The 19,664-nt window shown below is 39.4% G+C and overlaps 1 protein-coding gene across 1 annotated transcript in view; it reads right to left on the bottom strand.

Moving 5' to 3' along the window:
• The window catches only part of LOC114052771 (bone morphogenetic protein receptor type-1B-like), a 40,453-nt gene extending 31,986 nt beyond the window's left edge, over positions 1-8,467 (bottom strand). The window contains exons 1-2 of the mRNA XM_027875470.1: positions 8,313-8,467; positions 365-467 (exon numbers count right to left, since the gene is read on the bottom strand). Of these exons, the coding sequence (XP_027731271.1) occupies positions 365-467; positions 8,313-8,455 (246 nt within the window). The 5' untranslated portion in view covers positions 8,456-8,467. The remainder of the gene's footprint in view (positions 1-364; positions 468-8,312) is intronic.
• Between the last annotated feature and the right edge of the window lie 11,197 nt (positions 8,468-19,664).

The following is a 19,664-nucleotide window of genomic DNA, read 5'->3' as shown; positions in this document are numbered from 1 at the left end:
ATAATATAGTTATTTTATTTACAATCTATTCTGAACGACTAGACTTACTTGGAGTTACGTAACTGACCTAGTGGAACCTTCAGGAGAAATGTTGGCAGAATACATTCACCCAAAATAGAATACAAACAGGAATGATAAAGGAGTGAACAGGCAAGCGTTTCACTCCACTGAAAGCAACAGGAATATCTATTTGTAAAAGCAGAAAATCACTGAGAACGCACTGAGATTTCTAACCATTTTGTTTTTATGTTCCTGGCAGATGAGATTTTCTTGCTTCTTTTGCTTGTAATTTGACTGATTAAATCACAGCTCTGGTAAATAAATAAAAAAAAAAACCCAAGTAGGATCCAATGTATTCCCTTACCCGGCACTGGAAGTCTGAGCCCTCTAATGCTAGACATCCCGAAGTGACTACAGGCATCCCAGAGTCATCTTCTTCTATCATAGTGAAACAGTAGCCATCCGTGCTAAAGATCAGAAAGGAAAAACAGATGTTTATGTGGACATGAGGTTGTTCTAGTATGTGTTGGGGAAGGGGCAGAGAAATGTTTCTGACCTACTTCCCTTCCAAACAAGATCAGTGCATTGTACCAAGGAAGGATAGCCCCTCTGTCTCTCGATATGCAAGGGGGACAACTTTAGCTATCACAAACGAGCATACAATAATTGTTCCCTTTACCTCTCCCTCCCCTTTCTCATACACACACACACACACACACACACACACACACACACACACGTGCCACTGAATCTAGTTGATCCAGAACATATTTCATATTCCATGAAGCCATATAACTAGGAGAGCAAGGCCTTGGAGGGCATCTTGCCATCTCTCTGTGTACCCCTTTATTCTCATATCTTGCTCAGGAATAGTACTGAGATCAATACCAGCATTGCTACTACAAAAGGACAACGGTCCCCTGTGGCTGTATCAGAATCTCTGTGACTCCCCTTCTCTGACCATGGCTTCCCTCTATGGGCTATCTTCTGTTAGCAGAATGTTAATTCTTTGAGGCCGTGGATGATTTTGCTTTTGTCTCAGTGCTTACCACAGAGTATATAAACGCCTCGAGCACAATTATGCTGGAGAAGTGCCCTTGCTTTGGAAAAGGAGGCAACAATCATTCCTTTATCTGCCATCAATGCTTCTAAGTAGCTCTGACACTTGACAAGGAGACAACTACGTCTGCGGCAGCAGCCGCTGCTTCAAAAGCGAAAAGCTGGTCCTCACCAGAAGGTTTGTCGCCGTGTCATTTTTCCGTCATGTCTCACAGTTCATGACCCCTTTGAGGTTTTCTTGGGAAAGATGCTGGAGTGGTTTGCCATTTCCTTCTCCAGATAATTTTACAGATGAAGAAACGGAGGCAAACAGGATGAAGTAACTTGCCTAGGCTCACACACCTGGAAAGTGTCTGAGGCGGAATTTGAACTCAAGTAGAGGAATGCCTCTCCACTGAGCCCCCAAGCTGCTCTCACCAGAGGGTAGGAGATTAGAAAAGAGAGGAAAAAATGATGGACAAAAGACCCTCCTGGGACTGAAAGGAGAGGGAGGAGTGCTGTTTGTGTTCATTTATAAACAGTGAATTTCTCATCCTCTGGCAGTGCAGAAGATAAATCCATAGAATATAAAGCATGTGGGATTTGAAAACTATACAGCAACACTGCTGTGTTCTGTAAGATATAAAGCTTCATCCGTTTCATCTTTTGCCTTTACATACAGTGCCCAAAGATGGCCACGGCAGTGGAGACTTGAAAGGTTAGTGCTACAGAGATGAAATTATGAAATGCTGCGATTTGTCTTTTTCGTATTACTGATAGTGATGTTCAATGATTCATTAGCCCTTGAGTTACCATCAACAGGCTTTAGAATTGTTTACTTGGCTTGCAAACCTGAGGTGTCCTGTAATACCTCCATTTATAAATACTACAACAGCAGAGGTCAAACATCCTAACAGACGGTGCAATGGGGCCAGTGATAAATGTCTTTGTGAAACCAAGGTCCAATTCATGAAGATTGCTGGGGAGAACAAGAACCTCTGCTGGCAGCCTATACTATAAATTCTTGGCGGGGGGGGGGGGGATTCCATGCTGATTCAATTCGATTTCTGTGTAAACAGGAAAGCAAGAAAAATTAAAGAACATAAGGGGAAAAAACTGAATCCTATTAACCTGCAACACAGAAGAATCCAAATAAATGCTACTTTCTGGATTTCCCACTTTTCTTCAAGGTACTGAACATTTTCCACTGGGGTGGGAGCAACTCAGAGAGGGGACTTATTCTTTCACCAATATATGAAAATCCCAGGGTGGAAACTTCCCCTACTATTCAGACTGACAACTCTTCTACAATTTCTAGTTATAAAGATTTGCCTGGGGCACTTAACTGTTAAGTGACTTGCTTTAACTAGCTAATACAGTTACAGGAAGACTCAAACTCAGGTCTTCCAGATGCCAAGCTCATCATTCATCACGCATCACCACCATGGTGACTCTCAAAACTGGCATATGATATATGCAGTCCTTTCCTGAAAGCCACAGCATAAGTTTGAGTCAAGGGCAATAACTATGGAAATAATCAGCCTGATTCTTTGACTTTGAGTTTATATGGGAGTGAGCAAATAGGACTTGATATCTGACCTTGGAATATACGTGTATATATACATGTGGACCTAACACTAAAAGAGATAAACAAGGAACCTCCATCTTGGTAAAAGGCACTATTAACAGTGAAATCATATCCCTACTAAATATATATGCATCAAATGGCATAGCATCCATATTCTTAGAGGAAAAGTTAAATGAGCTACAAGAGGAATAAGACAGTGAAATTATACTGGTGAAGGACCTCAATTTTCCTCCCTCAGAGCTAGATAACTCCAACTATAAAATAAATGAAAAAGAAGCTAAGGAGACCAATAGAATTTTTTAATAGTTAGATATGATGCACCCCTGGAGAATGAATGAGGAAGAAAAGCAGTATCCTTTTTCCCAGCTGTACATGGCACTTTCACAAATACTAACTGACTATGTATTAGGAATTAGGGCATTACAAAGTTCACAAACAGATACAAAAAAAGCTGCAATATTAAATGCACCCTTTTCAGACCATAATGCAATAAAAATTCTTTTCAATGTAGGGCGATTTTTTTTAAGAACTGGAAACTAAATAATCTAATCCCAATGAATGAATGGGATGAAGAACAAATCATAGGAAAAAAGCCAACAATCCATTAAAGAAGATGACAACAAGACAACATATCAAAATTTGAGGGATATAGCCAAAGTAGCACTTAGGGGAAATTTTATATTTCCAAATTCATACATCAATAAAAGATTTAAAGAACAGATCAATGAATTGGGCATGCAATTTAAAAAAAAAAAACTAGAAGGGGCAGCTAGGTGACACAGTGGATAGAGCACCGACCCTGGATTCAGGAGGACCTGAGTTCAAATCCGGCCTCAAGACAATTACAAGCTGTGTGACCCTGGGCAAGTCACTTAACCCCATTGCCTAAAAAAAAAAAAAAAAAAAAAAAACTTAGAAAAGAATAAATAAAAAATCCCCAATTAAACGCCAAGATAGAAATCCTGAAAATCAAAGTAGAAATTAAGAGATTGGAAAGGGAAAAAGACCATTAACTAATAAGTAAAAATAGTAGCTGGATTTATGGGGAAAAAAAACAAAATAAAAAGATAACCCATTGGTTAATTTTATCTTTAAGAAAGAAGGAAATCAAATTACCAGAAAGAAAAATGAAAAGGGTGAATGTAACATCAATGAAGATGAAATTAAAGCAATCTGTGCCCAACTCTAGGCTAATAAAACTGACAACCTAAGTGATGGGGATGGATACTTACAAAAATATAAATTGCTTAGACTAACAGAAGATAAAATAAAAAATTTAAAATTTAAATAACCTTATCTTAGAAAAAGAAATTCAACAACCCATAAATGAGATACCTAGGAAGAAATCTCCAGGACCCAGAATGGATTTAAAAATGAATTCTACCAAACATTTAAGAAACAATCAATCCCAGTACTCTATAAAGTACTGGGGAAAATAGGTAAAGAAGGAGCCCTACCAAATTCCTTTTATGACACGAACACTGTTTGGATACCCAAAAAACCAGGAAGAGCAAAAACAGAGAAGAAAAACTACAGACCAATTTCCCTAATGAATATCTATGCAAAACTTTTACGTAAAATACTAGCAAGGAGATTACAGCAATAAATCTCAAAGATCATATACTATGACCAGGTGGGATTTATACCAGGAATGCAGGACTGGTTTAATATCAGGAAAAGTATTAACATAATCGGCTATTATCAACAACAAAAATAACAAAAATTATATGACTACATCAAATAGAGTCAAAAAAAAAAACCACTTTTGATAAGATAAAATACCCATTCCTGTTAAAAACACTAAAATACACAGGAATAAATAAAGCCTTTTTAAAAATGATAGGCAGCATCCATCTAAAATCAAGAACAAGCATTATCTGGAATGGGGATAATCTATAAGTCTTCCCAACAAGATCAGGGGTTAATCAAGAATATTCATTAGTAGCTCTATCGCTCAATATCGTACAGAAATGCTAGCTCTGTCAATAAGACGAGAAAAAGAAATTAAAAGATTAACAATAGGCAATGGGGAAATAAAATAATCATTTTTTGGTAGATGACAGGATTATATACTAAGAGAACCACAGAGAATCAACTAAAAAAAACGTTGAAAAAAATCAACTTAAGCAAAGTTGCAGTATACAAAACAAACTAACAGAAATCAACAGCATTTCTGTATATTGAAAATAAAACCTAGCAGGAAGAGAAAGCAAGGGAAATTCCATTTATAATAACGCAAACAATATAAAATACGTGTCCGTCTACCAGCTAAGATAAAATGAGGGGACTATATGAACACAATTTCAAAATACTTTTCACACAAATAAAAACAGATATGAACAACTGGAAAAATATTCACTGCTCATGAGGAGGCTGGACCAATATAACAAAAATGACAATTCTATCTAAATTACTTTTCTTATTCAGTGTCAGAGCAATCAAACTACCAAAGAACTATTTTATAAAACTAGAAAAATAATAATAAAATTCATCTGAAAGAAGAAAGTTTAAGAACAAGAGAATCAATGAAAAAAAAAAATGAAGAAGGCAGCCTAGCAGCTCCAGATTTCAAACTATATTACAAAGCAATAATCATCAAAACAGTCATGAATTACTATAATAACCTAGTGTTCAATAAATCCAAAGATCCAAACTTTTGGGGAAAGAACTCACTACTTGACAAAAATCGCTGGGGAAACTGGAGAATAGTTTGACAGAAACCAGGCATAGACCAACATCTTACACTATATATCAAGATAAGGTCAAAATAAGTGCATCGTTTACACATAAAAGAGATATTAGAAGCAAATTAGGGGAACTTGGAAAATTTTACTTGTCAAATCTATGGAAAAGTGAAGTGTTTATGACCCAAAAAAAGAGATAGAGATGATAACAGGAAATAAAATGGGTAAGTTCAATTACATGAAATTCAAAATTTGGGGCACAAATAAAACCAATGCAGTCAAAATTAGAAGTTAAGTAGGAAACTGAGGAAAAATTTTTACAAGTTTCTCTGATAAAAGCCTCATTTCTCAAATACGTAGGGAACTGAGCCAAATTGATAAAAATAACGGCCATTCCCCGACTGATGAGTGATCAAAGGATATGAACAAGCAATTTTCAGAAAGAAATCAAAGCTATCAATAGTAACATAAAACAATGATCTAAATCACCACTGATTATAGAAATACAAATTAAAATGACTCTGAGGTACCAACCTCATCTCTACCAGATTCACTAACATTACAGCAAAGGACAAATGACAAATGCTGAAGGGGATGTGGAAAAACAGAGACAGTAATACACTGCCGGTGGAGTTGTGAACTGATCCAACCGTTCTGGAGAACAATTTGGAACTACGTTCAAAGGGCTATAAAACTATGCATAACCTTTGGTCCAGCAATATCACTACTATGTCTGTATGGCAAAGAAATTAAAGAAAGGGGAAAGGACCTATATGTACCTAAATATTTATAGCAGCTCTTTTTGTGGTGGCAAAGAATTGGATATTGAAGGGGTACCCATCTATTGGAGAACGGCTGAACAAGTTGTGGGACAAGACTGTGATGGAAAAACACTGCTCTATAAGAAATGACAAGCAAAATGGTTTTAGAAATACCTGAGAAGTCTTATATGAACAGAACCAGGAGAACATTGGACACAGAAACAGCATCACTGGAAGAATGACAAACTGTGAAAGACTCAGCTAATCAATGCAGTGACCCAAAACAAATTCAAAGAACCCATGGGGAAAAATGCTATCTACCTCCAGAGAAAGAACTGACGAATTCTGAGCGAAGCCTGAAACATACTTGTTTCCATTTATATCTCTTGCTTTTTATTTTATACTTTTGCAACCTGGTTAATATGGAAATATGTTTTGCATGTGTTCACATCTAAAACTGATATCATATTGCTTGCCTAGCTCAATGATGGGGGAGAACAGGAGGGACAGAGATTTTGGAACTCAAATAGAACTTAAAAAAAAAAAGAAAAGGTATTTGTGTCCGATCTAGATTTACAAAACTTATTTCCAAGGGATATGTAAGCAGCCATTATCAAACAATACTTATTAAATGCCTACCAACATATCCTGTGACACAAAGTTAATTTAGATATTGCTATTTTAAGCTTTAGGTTGAATGAAACAACATTATTTAAACATTTCCACACATGGCCAGACTTTTTTGAAAAACCCTTTTTCCCAACACATGCTCATCCCCTCCTTGCCTAACCATCCAAAAGCACAAGTCACAGCAGGGAAAGGCTTTCTGTACTTGAAACACTACCGCCCTGATTGAACATCAAATTTTGCTATAAGAGGAAATCTTCCTAGGTAAATATGTGGAAAATATAAAATATATTTCCATCTTGGAAACATTCCTCCTTATGAAAGCAACTCATTCCTGTTCTTAAAAACGAAACAAAAACAAAAATAACAAAAACAAAACCAAACCAAACCAATGGGGTCTACTGAAGAACAGACATTATCTTTTAGAGGGGGAAAGTGATTGAAGAGAAAGGGGGGGGCTCATTCATTACTTCAAGTTCCACCATGAGAGCTAATCAGCTTCACTTGGGAATTCTCTCTAAACCAAAGATTCTGAACTTGGGGACTACCACTAACGGGTTTGTAGATAGATTTCAGGGAGTCCATGGCCTTATAGGGGGAAAATTGAATCTTTATTTTAATATAATTGGTTTCTGATATAATCATACATATTTATTTTAAACATTTAAATACAATATTCTAAGAAGAGGTAGATAGGGTTCACCAGACTGTCAAAGGACTCCATGAGACAAAACAATTAAGAACCCTTCCTCTAAACTGATGTGTTAGCATGCCAATGTGTTGAAAACAAAAATTCTAAAAGTATTAAAGCTTCTTTTACTGAATAGACACTTAGACAAAAATGGTTCCAGTCGAAGAAGGATCTAAATGTTTGGTCTATATTGCAATAATCTTGTTTTTAAATAGCAAAGGTAAGTAAAGGTGGTTAGAAGGATGTCAGAACACAGTGCCGGACAATACAACTTCAGTGCAGCTACTACTGTTAAAAGTATTGAACATTGTCGGAAAACGTGGCAGTGAGAGCTGATGAATTTAAGTGACCTTGGATTGAAGTGGGCCACTCTGGCCAGCACAAGACCAAAATATAACCAACATATTTTTCCATTTTATGGCTGTTACATGACTGTGACGTGATTATAATTTCAGTACGGTGGTAAATGATCTTGGCTTTTCAGGGTCAAAATTCTGATTTCTCATACATAATGAATCTGACTTTTAAGTTCTGGTTTCCAAATTTCTGACTGAAATCTATTGAGAAATAAATTAACATAGCTAGGGTAAATTTTAAACTCTTATGTAGGATTTTCTGATTTACACCATATAATAATCATTAATTCCACAGAAAGATGAAAGGCTTTTTTTCTTGTATTTGTAACAGAAAAAGAGAATCACAGATTTAGAGCCGGGGGGGGGGGGTCCTCAGAGGTCTAATCCAACCTCTTCATTTTACAGATGAGGACACTAAGGTACAGGGAGGTTAACTGGCTTGCCCAAAGATTTAGACCCCTGTCCTCTGACTCCAGAGTCAATGCTCTGAATGCTGTACTCTAGGGTCTCTAAATTAGTGCGCTACTACTGTTAAAGATCTATATTTAAACTGCTTAAACCACCAACCTGCAAGTATTGTTCACGGAGTCTTCGGGACAGTAATAGTGGCATTTACATTGCAAGACCTTTGGTCGAGGTGTGCGCGCTGCAATCACACTGTCTTCCTTCTTGTGGTTCACATTCAACTTTCCCAAACTTTGTAAAGGCATATCGTCAAGGAAATTAGCTATAAAGGAAGAGCAACATATGGATATAAATAGATATATATTTATAAATATATACATATATTTTATATATACATACATATATAATATATGTATTATATATACACATATATATAATATATGTATTATATATAATATATGCGTATATATATATATATATTTAAATCTATGGAGAATTTCCAGTGCTATCTACCAAAAAATAAAAAGCAGAAGAAGCAGCTTAAAGTACATAATTTTTTAAAGTAAAAAATCCCAACTGTTTACCAGTAACTAGGTAGAAGAGTTAATAAAGCACTCAGCAAGATGAGATTTCAAATTCTGCCTCAGAAAATTGTTAGCTGTATAAACCTGGGCAAGGTTTATAATCTCCCCGGTCCTCAGTCAGTTTCCTTTCTATTAAGTGAGGATCATAAGAATCCCTATCTCCCGGGTCCCTTGTGAGGGGCAAATGTCAATCACTTTGGCAACCTTACACCCAACTCCAACCCTAACCTGAACCTCTGACTTGAACCCTAAATGCACCTCTAACTCTACATAAATCGTAGCTCCTAACGTTATCTTCATCATCCTTATCCAGATATGTATCACTCTTGGCAGCCATTGCAAACATGAACATACAACTACTGTAACAGATGATAGTGATAATTCTTCCTTTCGGGGGGGGGGGGATTAGACATCTTTCCTTAAAATAGGAAAAGTAAAGTTACAATAAGGATAAAATGTAGTATAACAATGGGATACATATCACCAAGACACAAGGTAAACAGGGTAGTAAGAATGACAACATATGGGGCAGCTAAGTGGCGCAATGGATAGAACTCTGACCTTGGAGTCAGGACGACCTGAGTTCCAATCCAGCCTCAAACACATGACACTTACTAGCTGTGTGACCTGGACAAGTCACTTAACCCCAAATGCCTCACCAAAAGACAAAATAATAATAATAATAATAATAATAACAACAGCAACATAACAAAAAGCAGAAACTTCTAAATTTTCCAAATAATATGATCAATTCAGTTAACTGGATATTTTTCTTTTTCTGGTGGAGTTGATTTGAAGCCCTAGACCTGGATTAAAATTCTGGGTCTTGATATACTATTGAAGATGGCAGAGTAAAAGCACTGACTTACTTGAGCTCTCCCCCAAACCCCTCCAAATACCTGTAAAAATGGCTCTAAACAAATTCTAAAGCAGCAGAATCCACAAAAAAAAAAGAGTGAAACAAATTTCCAGCCCAAGACAACTTGGATGGTCGATCGGAAAGGTATACTGCGCCGGGAGGGGAGAGGAATGCAGCTTAGCGTGGGAGCGCAGGCGAGGCAGACCTCAGCGAACCTGGAGCAGGCCTCAGAGGATTGAATCGTGGGCAGCTGTGGCGGTTTCCAGACTTCTCAACCATGAAGGCCAAAGACAACTTAGAAGGTCAGTGGGAAAAGTCTGTTTTCTGCAATGCTGAGACAGAAGTACAGTGGGGTTCCAGCCCCCAGTCTCTGAGCTTGGCCCTGGAGCGGTGGCTGCCTCCTGAGCTTCCTGGCCCACAGACTGAGGGGGAATCAAGTGGCTGATCAAAAGGGGATTGAAGGGATCTCTTTGCTGGTGCTGGGGCAGGATTCTCTTGCTGTGCCCGTGCTTGGATCTGGGTCACGGTTCTGGGTGGCAGTCCTGGGGCGAGGAGGAGCGCTGGCGTGGTGGAGCTTGTTGTGGCTGTGGAGAGGAAATCCTCCTCACAGTTCCAGGACAGAAAAGAGTGCTTGTGGTCACTCACAGACCAGAGCATAGGCCAGGAAAGGAGTAAACACCTCACCCTTGATCATACCACCTTGGAAGAACTGAAAATTTACAGATCCCTAGAAGTATCTCTGAAAACAGCTGTACAAAACCCCTGAGGCTTGGGACAGTACATTCTCCACACTGGAAGCAGACTCCTACCTTAACAAAGGGTTTGTAACTCAAGCGATTGGCCGGGATCATGAGCAAGCAGCGCAAAAAGAGTCAGGCTATATTATCTTACTTTGGTGACAGCGAAGATCAAAACGTACAACCAGAAGAAGACAACGAAGCCAAAGCTCCTACATCCAAAGCCTCCGAGAAAAATACGAATTGGTCCCAGGCCATGGAAGAGCTGAAAAGGGAGTTTGAGAAGCAAGTAAGAGAAGGAGAGGAAAAACTGAGAGTGATGCTAAAGGAGACCCCAAAAAACACTGAAGAAAATAACACCTTAAAAAATAGCCTAACCCAAATGGCAAAAGAGGTCCAAAAGCCAAGAAGGAGAAGAATGCCTTAAAAAGCAAAATTGGCCAAATGGAAAAGGAAGTCCAAAAGATTACTGAAGAAAACACTTCCTTAAAAATTAGAATGGAGCAATTGAAAGCTAGTGACTTTATGAGAAATCAAGGCACTGTAAAACAAGTTCAAAAGAATGAAAAAATAGAAAACAATGTGAAATATCTCATTGGAAAAACAACTGACCTGGAAAATAGACCCAGGAGAGAGAATTTAAAAATTATTGGACTATCTGAAAGCCATGATCAAAAAAAGAGCCTAGACATCATCTTTCAAGAAGTTATCAAGGAAAACTGCCCTGATATTTAAAACCAGAGGGCAAAATGGAAATGGAAAGAATCCACCAATCACCTCCTGAAAGAGATCCCCAAAGGAAACTCCTAGGAATATTGCAGCCAAATTTCAGAGTTCCCAGGTCAACAGTTCCATCTGCTTCCCCATCATCTTCCAATTAAAGCTCCTCCCCCAACCAACAGTTTTCAACATATATAAAATTACAATTTCATATTCAGAGAATAATAGATCTAGAGCTGCAAGGGATCTCAGAGGTGATCTAGTGTAACCTGAGGCTCAGAGAAGTGAAATGACTTGCCCAAGGTCACCAAAGCAAAGGTCTTCAGTGCTCTTTCCACTATACCACATCATCTTTCCATTTTTCTCTTTTGTTTGTTTACTAGTATTGTAACAATATTTTTTCTACTATTACACTTAAAATGAAAAGAATTTTGCCTATGTTGTGAATTAACTGGGTTTTTGTGGGCTACCTACACACCAATCACAACCACTTTACATTATTTCTAATAAAAGAATTTAATTCCAGTTGACTTGCAAGTGAATATTTATAGCAAAATTTATTTGTAATTTTCAGGTTACTTGCACAGATTAACCCTTTTATGTCACATTCAGCTGAATTTAACACACACTTATTAAGTATTTAGTACGTTGTGGTTTTTTTTTGTTGTTTTGTTTTGTTTTTTTAGGCAATTGGGGTTAAGTGACTTGTCCAGGGTCACACAGCTAGTAAGTGTCAAGTGTTTGGTCTGAGGCTGGATTTGAACTCAGGTCCTCCTGACTTCAGGGCCGGTGCTCTATCCACTGCGCCACCTACCTGCCCCAAGTATTTAATATATTTGAGGCAATATTCCAGGCAATTGGTTATGAAGAAACTGCCCTGTACTTAAGGAACCCACAACTCTAGTATTCTCTAGAACTGGGCAAATATAGAGATTCTACGTACCAGCCATCTGAGCTTGATTTGGAAGCTTCTGACTCCTGAACCAAAACAGATGAGTAAATAAATAAAATGCAAGTAATCTCTGTTTGTATCATTATATCTGAAATTTGGAAAACAACATATAAATACATAGGGCAGTATGATAAGAAAATGGATCCTTGAAATACAATGGCATTCTTTAACTTTCTTTCAAATAAAAAATTGATAAAGGTGGTAAATGTTGTCGCCACAATTAATACCTAGAAGCTGGGCTTTTTCAATCGGATTATATTTTCCCACAGGACACTATGATAATTAATCAGGAACACCAGTGACCTACATTAGCCATCTCACTTCTTCCTCATTCCTCCAGTCTCATGTGCCCCACAATCCAATCAGTTGCCAAAGCAGCTTTTTTCACCCTCCATGTATTCCCTTCTTACACAGGATCTTCTCACGTCCTGCTTGAGCCACTGTATCAGCCTCTCTTCTCAGTAAATACTTCTAGTATCAAATGTAAAGTCTTCTCTTTGCATTTAAAACTTTTCTCAACTTGGCACCAACCCAGGTTTCCATCCCTACTGCACTCTGTATTCTTTGGTGTAACAGTATGGTCCAGCCAAACTACCTTCTTGGGGTTCCTCACACACGCCACTCCTTCAGGAGTTCAGTGGAGAGAGGTCTAGATGTAGAATCAGGAAGAACCGAGTTTGCGTCCACCTCAGGCACGTACTATCTGAGGGACCTTGGCAAGTCAGTAACCTCACTTAGCCTCAATTTCCTCATTTGTAAAGTGGGGGTAATGATAGTCGCCAGCTCCCTGGGGTTGTTGTGAGGATAAAATGAGGTAATATTTATAAAGTACTTTGGAAACCACAAAGACTAGCTCTCTGAGAGAGAGAATGTCGAGACAAAAGTAACCACAGTTAGGAGGCATACTATGGCCAGTGACCAGGCAAAAGAAACTAAGGAGGGGTCGAGGAGGTCAAACAAGAGAGGAGAAAGTAAGGAGGGTGTGGTCCACAGCATCAAATGCTGCAGAAAGAACACAGAGGAGGAGGATTTGCCAAACACAATCACTGGCAACTCTGGCAAGAGTCGTTTCCTCGAAAAGAAATGCTGCAAAATTCGGTCTAATCGTCAAAAAGGCAAATTTTTTAAAATGGCATTTGAGTCATCCTTGCAAAGAAAGCAAAGATGAGCATAATTTTGGATTTGCAAATTCTTCAAATGAGAGAAATAAAGGAAAGACAAGTATATTTAACCAAATAAAATCAGGCAATAGATGAGATCATGTCGTCGAGAGGTCCTAGGCAAGGCAAAGCTTTCCAAATGAGGATCAAAAGTTTCAGGAGATTTAAGAGTTCCAAGAAAGTAAGGAAGAAGAATTGAATTCCTATTCGTTCGGGGGGGGGGGGGGGGGGGGGGGACCTCATTTTCAGAACTGCAAGCTCATCTTGCTTCCTTCCCTTTTCTCCTCTTGGTCCTTCTCTTTCTGCCCCTTGTCATCTTTGCTCGGCTCTAGTTCTTTTCCTCTTGTCTCTCTCTCTCACTTCTTTCCCTGGCTTCCATTTTTGCCACACCCCCCCCTTGCCTTTTCACCCCACTCTCCAAGTTCCGTAAGAACTCTCCACATGTGACCAGGTGTGAGCTGCTTCCAACAGAGACACCTGGACTGAATCTAGCACAGCTGGAGGCATTAGGAATCTCCGTAATTGGAGACTAACAGGTTTATTTAATGTGTAAATTGCCCAGAGAAGAAGCAGTTCAACAGTGACTGGGCTTTAATTTTTTTATTTATTTTTTTTTAAGAAAGCACCGCAGTAAAATAAAAAGTCTCATAAGTATTTTGTTATAATTGGGTAAATTGTAAATCTGCCAGTAATTTATGGCAAGCAACTATGATTGGGGACAAAAGCTTCTAAGAGTCATAAACTCTACAAGTCTCCTTTAGGACGCTTTGCTGTTCCGCAGCATGGAGGGGGCATGGGAGAGGGAGCACACCCAGAACCTCAACCCAGGAGACTCCAGGGCTGCTCTGGCCTCGAACAGTTCAGACTGCCAACAGCTCACCAGCCGTCAGCACTTCGGGCCGCCTGACGTCCATCCACCTGCACTCCAACCCAGACCTCTGCTCCTGTTTTTCAGTCCCTAGATCAGCCTCCGTCTCACACCCAACATACATCATCCCACAAGGAAACAGCTAAAAGAAACAAAAGCTTCCCACTTGTAAAAATATCTATCGTATTTGGAAATATTTCACTGAACTGCACATTAAACAGAGCTAATTGTTTCTTTAAAATTACCTTTTGTATTCCTTGCATAGAATTATTTCCTATTCTGAATACATTTTCTATTACAGAGATTTAAAAACCTAGCTTATTTAGGTTATAACATTTTATAAATGTATGTAATGAATGACCATCAGTATATTTTCCTTAAATGAAATCATCCTAAATGGTTAAGCTCAGTGTACCAGGCTTTTTTTTTTAGGGGATGGAGATCTGAAACCGCAATTTTACGCTGAGACTGATCAGCAGCTCACCAGCAATTTATAATACCTGAAAGCTGCTTGGGGAACAGAGAAGTTATATACATCAGCACACAGGTCGGGTGTGCGGGTCAGAGGTAGGTTTTGAACCCTGGCCATCTGGAGTCCTTGGTTGGCTCTTTATCCACTTATCCACTATACCAAGCCACCTCTCATTCCAAATGGTATCCTTTATGAAATTGTTCCTAAGAATAACAATACAGCTGAAACATTAACTCAACTTATCTGTAGCTTAATTGACATTTCATAAAGCTCAAGGTAAATACACACACACACACACACACACACACACACACACATATTTCCTGGAAGTTTTTAGTATCTTTTCATTTTTCTTGTTTAAGCCTCTATCCCTGCTAAAATGCCTCCTCACAGCAAGAGCATCGCTTGAGTAGAGAAGGAAATTATCTCATACTAATTCACACTAAGGCATAATGACTGTATAGCCTGCTCAACATTACTCCTCCTAGGGCTATTCACGTTTTAATACAGGGTTATCTTCTGTCCATATGAATGAGTTGCTGATAAGTGAAGTAGAGGCAGAGACTTCCTAGAAGTCCGGGCCGGGCCGGGGAGCTTAGCCTCCTTCCCATCACACTCAGACACTACTGCTTACCAACAGCTGGGCTTGGTTCTGAACACAGTGTCGTGTTTCTCATTCTTTTACATATTAATTAAATATAATTAAAGCATTCTTACATTCCTAAAATTTTTAACTTAAGTAAGATAGATTTTTAAATCTCCTTCTGAGAAAACGTTATTGAATAGGACTAGGACATTCTCTGTAATAACTACAAAAGAAAATTGTCAAAAATTGGTTTTATCTTCAACTCAGTGAAAATGTTTTCGATACAAATCCACAGCCTCGCCGCTGCTTCTGCAAGTTCTGCAGTAACCGTAGCTATTGAAGAACTTTTTTTTTTTTTTTTTGCTTTTTAGTGAGGCAATCGGGGTTAAGTGACTTGCCCAGGGTCACACAGTTAGTAAATGTCAAGTGTCTGAGGCTGGATTTGAACTCAGGTCCATCCTGACTCCAAGGCCAGAACTCTATCCACTGTGCCACCTAGCTGCCCCTCAAAAAACCTTTAAAGAAAACGCCTTCTACCAGAATCCTGTCAAATGATTTAACATAAGAAATGGAGATGGTTTTCTTAGATGGAATAACATGGAAGAGGATGCATTATCACCTGCTTTACTAGTATACCCTTAGGAAACACCTCCTCTACGTGTTGTCTCCTCCTTATTAGAATGTGGCCTCCTCAAGGAGCTGTCTAGCTTTTCTATCTGTATCACTGGAGCTCAGCACAGTGTTTTGCATATAGTAAGGATTTAATGTGTGTTTTTCATTCATTCTCTTTCCTCTTATCCTCGCTTCCTTCCCGAAAAGGTTACTCTCTGAACAACAAAAGCATTTCTTACATACACACAAACACACACACTTGGTATCTACTAGCTTGAAAATTATAACTATCAAAGAAACCTGAGATCTGGCATAAACTGAGCGCATTCTTCTAATTTTACTGACTGTAGAGTTGGGGGCAGGGCGGCATAAGAACATTATTAGTGAGATGTTGACATTGCTTTGAAGGAGCATGAATCTTTCCCGACTATCCTGTCACCCCGCCATGTTGTCACTTTGTGCCTATGTGTTCTACTTTCTGGGTGGCCAGCACAGCTAGTGAAGCTTTTTTTAACTCATTCAAGCAAACAACAAGCATCTGTTAAGGTTCCCCACCCCAGAGTATGTCAGGCAGTGTGCTTGACACTGGGGACATAAAGAGAGCAGAGAGTTCCTGCCCAAGGGAGCTTATACTCTATTGGATAACACAGATAAATAAATACTAAATACATACAATGTAAACACAAAGCAATAAGGGGAAAGAGGGATTTTCACATCTCAGGGAGTTAGGAAAGGCCTCACATGGGTGAGGTGGCCCTTGAAGAACGCTCTGGAGGAAACCCGGGATTCCCAGAGTCTGAGCTACAGAAAAAGTAGGGATGGAGGACAGCTCGTAGAAAAGCCTGCAAATGGGACCTGGATTAAAATTCTACCTCTGTCCCTAACTGCCTGTAAGACCTTGGGTAAGGCACTTGACCTCTCAGGGCCTCACTTTCCACATGTCTAAAATGAGGGGATTGGATCAGATGATGTCTGCAGTCTCTCAGTACTAAATCTAGAACCAAGAGCAGTGGGTAGACATGGGTAAAGAGACTAATTCTGATATGAGGAAAAACTTCCTAAAAATATGAACTGTCCGAAAGTGTAATGAGCTGTCCAAAAGATCTCTCCTCCCTGGAGATCTTCAAGCTGAGGACGCATTATCTCCTGCTGGGTAGATCACAGCGGTGCTTCCCATTCGATAATGAGTAACAATTCAGGTTATAGTGGGGCAAAACTCACAAGGGGAAATTTCGTCCAGATGAATTTTATCCTTTCGCCAAAAAAACAAAAACAAAAACAAAAAAACCTTCAACCCTTCAAAAGCATAAAATGAAGGAGTCATGGCTAGTCGACAGTTCATATGAAAAACATTTATATGCTTCAATGGCCTCCAAGTTCCCCATGAGTTAATCTTGTGATGTCACCCTAAAATCAAATGTAGTCTTAGCTGCGATAAGAGAGCTTTAGTATCCAAAAAAGACCACAGGGAGAGTCTTGCTCTCATCTGCTCTGGTAAAACCACATCTTGGGAGCATTTTGCGTAGTTCTGTTTTAGGATATTTTAGGAAACTGGTAAGCTTGAAAAAAAATCCTGAGGAGGGTCACAAAACGAGGGAATGGTCTTGATTCCAGATGTGGAAAGGGTGGGTGTTCTGCCTGGAGAAAATCAGACTTAGAGGAGACACATCATAAGTGACTTTCAATGACTGAAAAATGTTGTGAAGAGGAATCAGACTTGAATTCCAAAAACCCTAACCCTAACTGTGCTCTAACCCTAACCCTAACCCTCAAACACAGACCCATACAGCTTTAGAGACTTGGGCTAGGAGCATGTAGAATGCTCTTCTGCATACCACATTTCTGTGTATAATTCACTTATCGACGGACACATCTTATCATCCCAAGCTCCTCCAGGGACGAGAACGGTGTGCCATTATGTTGGTATCTTGTGCTGCACCTCCAGCGATGCCTGGTCAATATTAGTCTGTCACTGAGTAAGGGACGGCTATGTCGGGGCTCACAGAATCATACAGTTGGATGAGAGGGCACTGAGTTAAACACATAATTCCCTGAAAAAGACATCCAGCCTTTACTGAACAAGTCAGGTACGAGGGAGTCACACACACTACAGAGGGATCCATTTCCCTTTGGACCAGCTCTGCTCCTTCCTCCTTACATTGGCACCAAAGATACCTCTGTGTCCTGTCTGCTCCTGGGTTTGTCCTCTGATACCAAGAATTCCTAAAAAAGCCTGGATTGACTGAACTGTAACATAGAGAGGAAAACACTTATTAACTAGAGAACGATGTGGACGGCTAGGGGGTGCCACAGCCAAGCCTGGAGTCAGGAAGGGGAGCTCAAATCTGGCCCCAGACGCTTGCTAGCTGTGTGACCCAAGACAAGTCCCTTCACTCTGTTGGCCTCAGTTTCCTCATCTGTAAAATGAGCTGGAGAAGAAGATGGCAAACCACTCCAGTACCCTTGCCAAGAAAACCTCAAATGGAGTCATGAAGACTTGGACATGATGGAAATGGCTGAATAACAAAAAAAAAAATAATGATACAGTGCGCGATGGACGATCTAGAATTCATATCTTGGACTGACAATATATACAGACAGTGAGTGGGTACCAGAAATGAAAAGAGGGTGAATTAGCTTTGGGAAGCTGCAAAGTTGTTTTTTTGGGGGGGGGCGGGGGGTTAACAATCAGAAATTTCTTCCTGAAACAGAAATCTGTCATTTTAATGTAAATATCTTTCTGCATATGGCAGAGAGATGAGAAATGTGCCAGTGTCTGAGGAAGTGAAAATGACTTTACTGCAGAAGACAATGGAAAAGATGCACGGTGGGTATGAGTAAGTTGCAATACATCACAAACAGGGAATTAGGGAGAAGAACCCAAGTAAAGGATGTCAATAAAGAAATATTTGAGCAATGAAGAAAATCAAATTGACCCTGTGGTAAAAGCAAAGTGCAACTGCCAGGTAACATATATGCGTTCTATGTCAACCAAAGCCAAAGATGGTTCTGGCTGCATTGGGTGGTGTCCTATAGAAGGCCACAGACAATACGTGCACGTGACAGCTAGGAAAGGATGAAGTATAATCTGCATTCTTAGAGGTATGAGGGAGCTCAGAGCCTGTTAGAGATGAAAAGCCTTTTTTAGCTTATGGATGAGTGTGTGTTAAGGAGGCTGCTTAAAAAAAAAAAAAAGTATAAAAAGCCCTCAGTTCTAAATGAAAAGATTTGAGTGATTTTTCCAGAGTCACACAAGTGCCAAATGAACTCAGGTCTTCCTGACTTCACACTTACTCATTGTACTACCAGATCAAATGACAAAAAAAAAAAGTTTTAAAAAATGGATCCCAGATGCAAACATTGAATACATCACTCCTTGATGCAAAAATGTTTCCCTGGCTCTCCACTGACTACTTAATTAAGTACACACTCCCAACTCTGGCACAGGAAAACCTCCAACAATCTGGCTCCAACCTGATGGTCCTACCAGATCTTTGTAACTAGGCTTCCAATCCTCCCAACACGGCTGAAGTCGTTGATGACCTTGGAGAGAGGTTTTGTGGACAACCACAGCAGACGTCAAGTAGGGAGAAAGCCAAGCAGAAGTGTGATGACATCATCAAAATGCATCTTAACTATCTTCATACAACTTAAGAGCTTTTTGACACTATTTCCCCACCCCCCCCCCCCCCTGAAACTCTATTTTCTCCTCTGCTTGCTGCGATACGGCTTTTCTTCTCTTGCTACCTCTAGAGTGTGAGCCATCTCGCTGGGTGAACTCATTAACTCCCACAGAGCCAATTTTTCCTTCTGGGAACTATCTCTCAAATTCATATTACCACCCTTAATCTCTCTATTGAACTCCAGTTTCGTATCACAAATTGTTTTCTGAATCCCTCAACCCGGATGACCTATAGAAACCATATCATATCACACGCAACATACTGGCTGAACTATTGTCAGA

The sequence above is a fragment of the Vombatus ursinus genome, unplaced genomic scaffold (genome assembly GCF_900497805.2).
Source record: "Vombatus ursinus unplaced genomic scaffold, bare-nosed wombat genome assembly UNPS02003796.1, whole genome shotgun sequence".
Taxonomy (NCBI): Eukaryota; Metazoa; Chordata; class Mammalia; order Diprotodontia; family Vombatidae; genus Vombatus; species Vombatus ursinus.
This window is presented reverse-complemented; position numbering and strand designations above follow the sequence as displayed.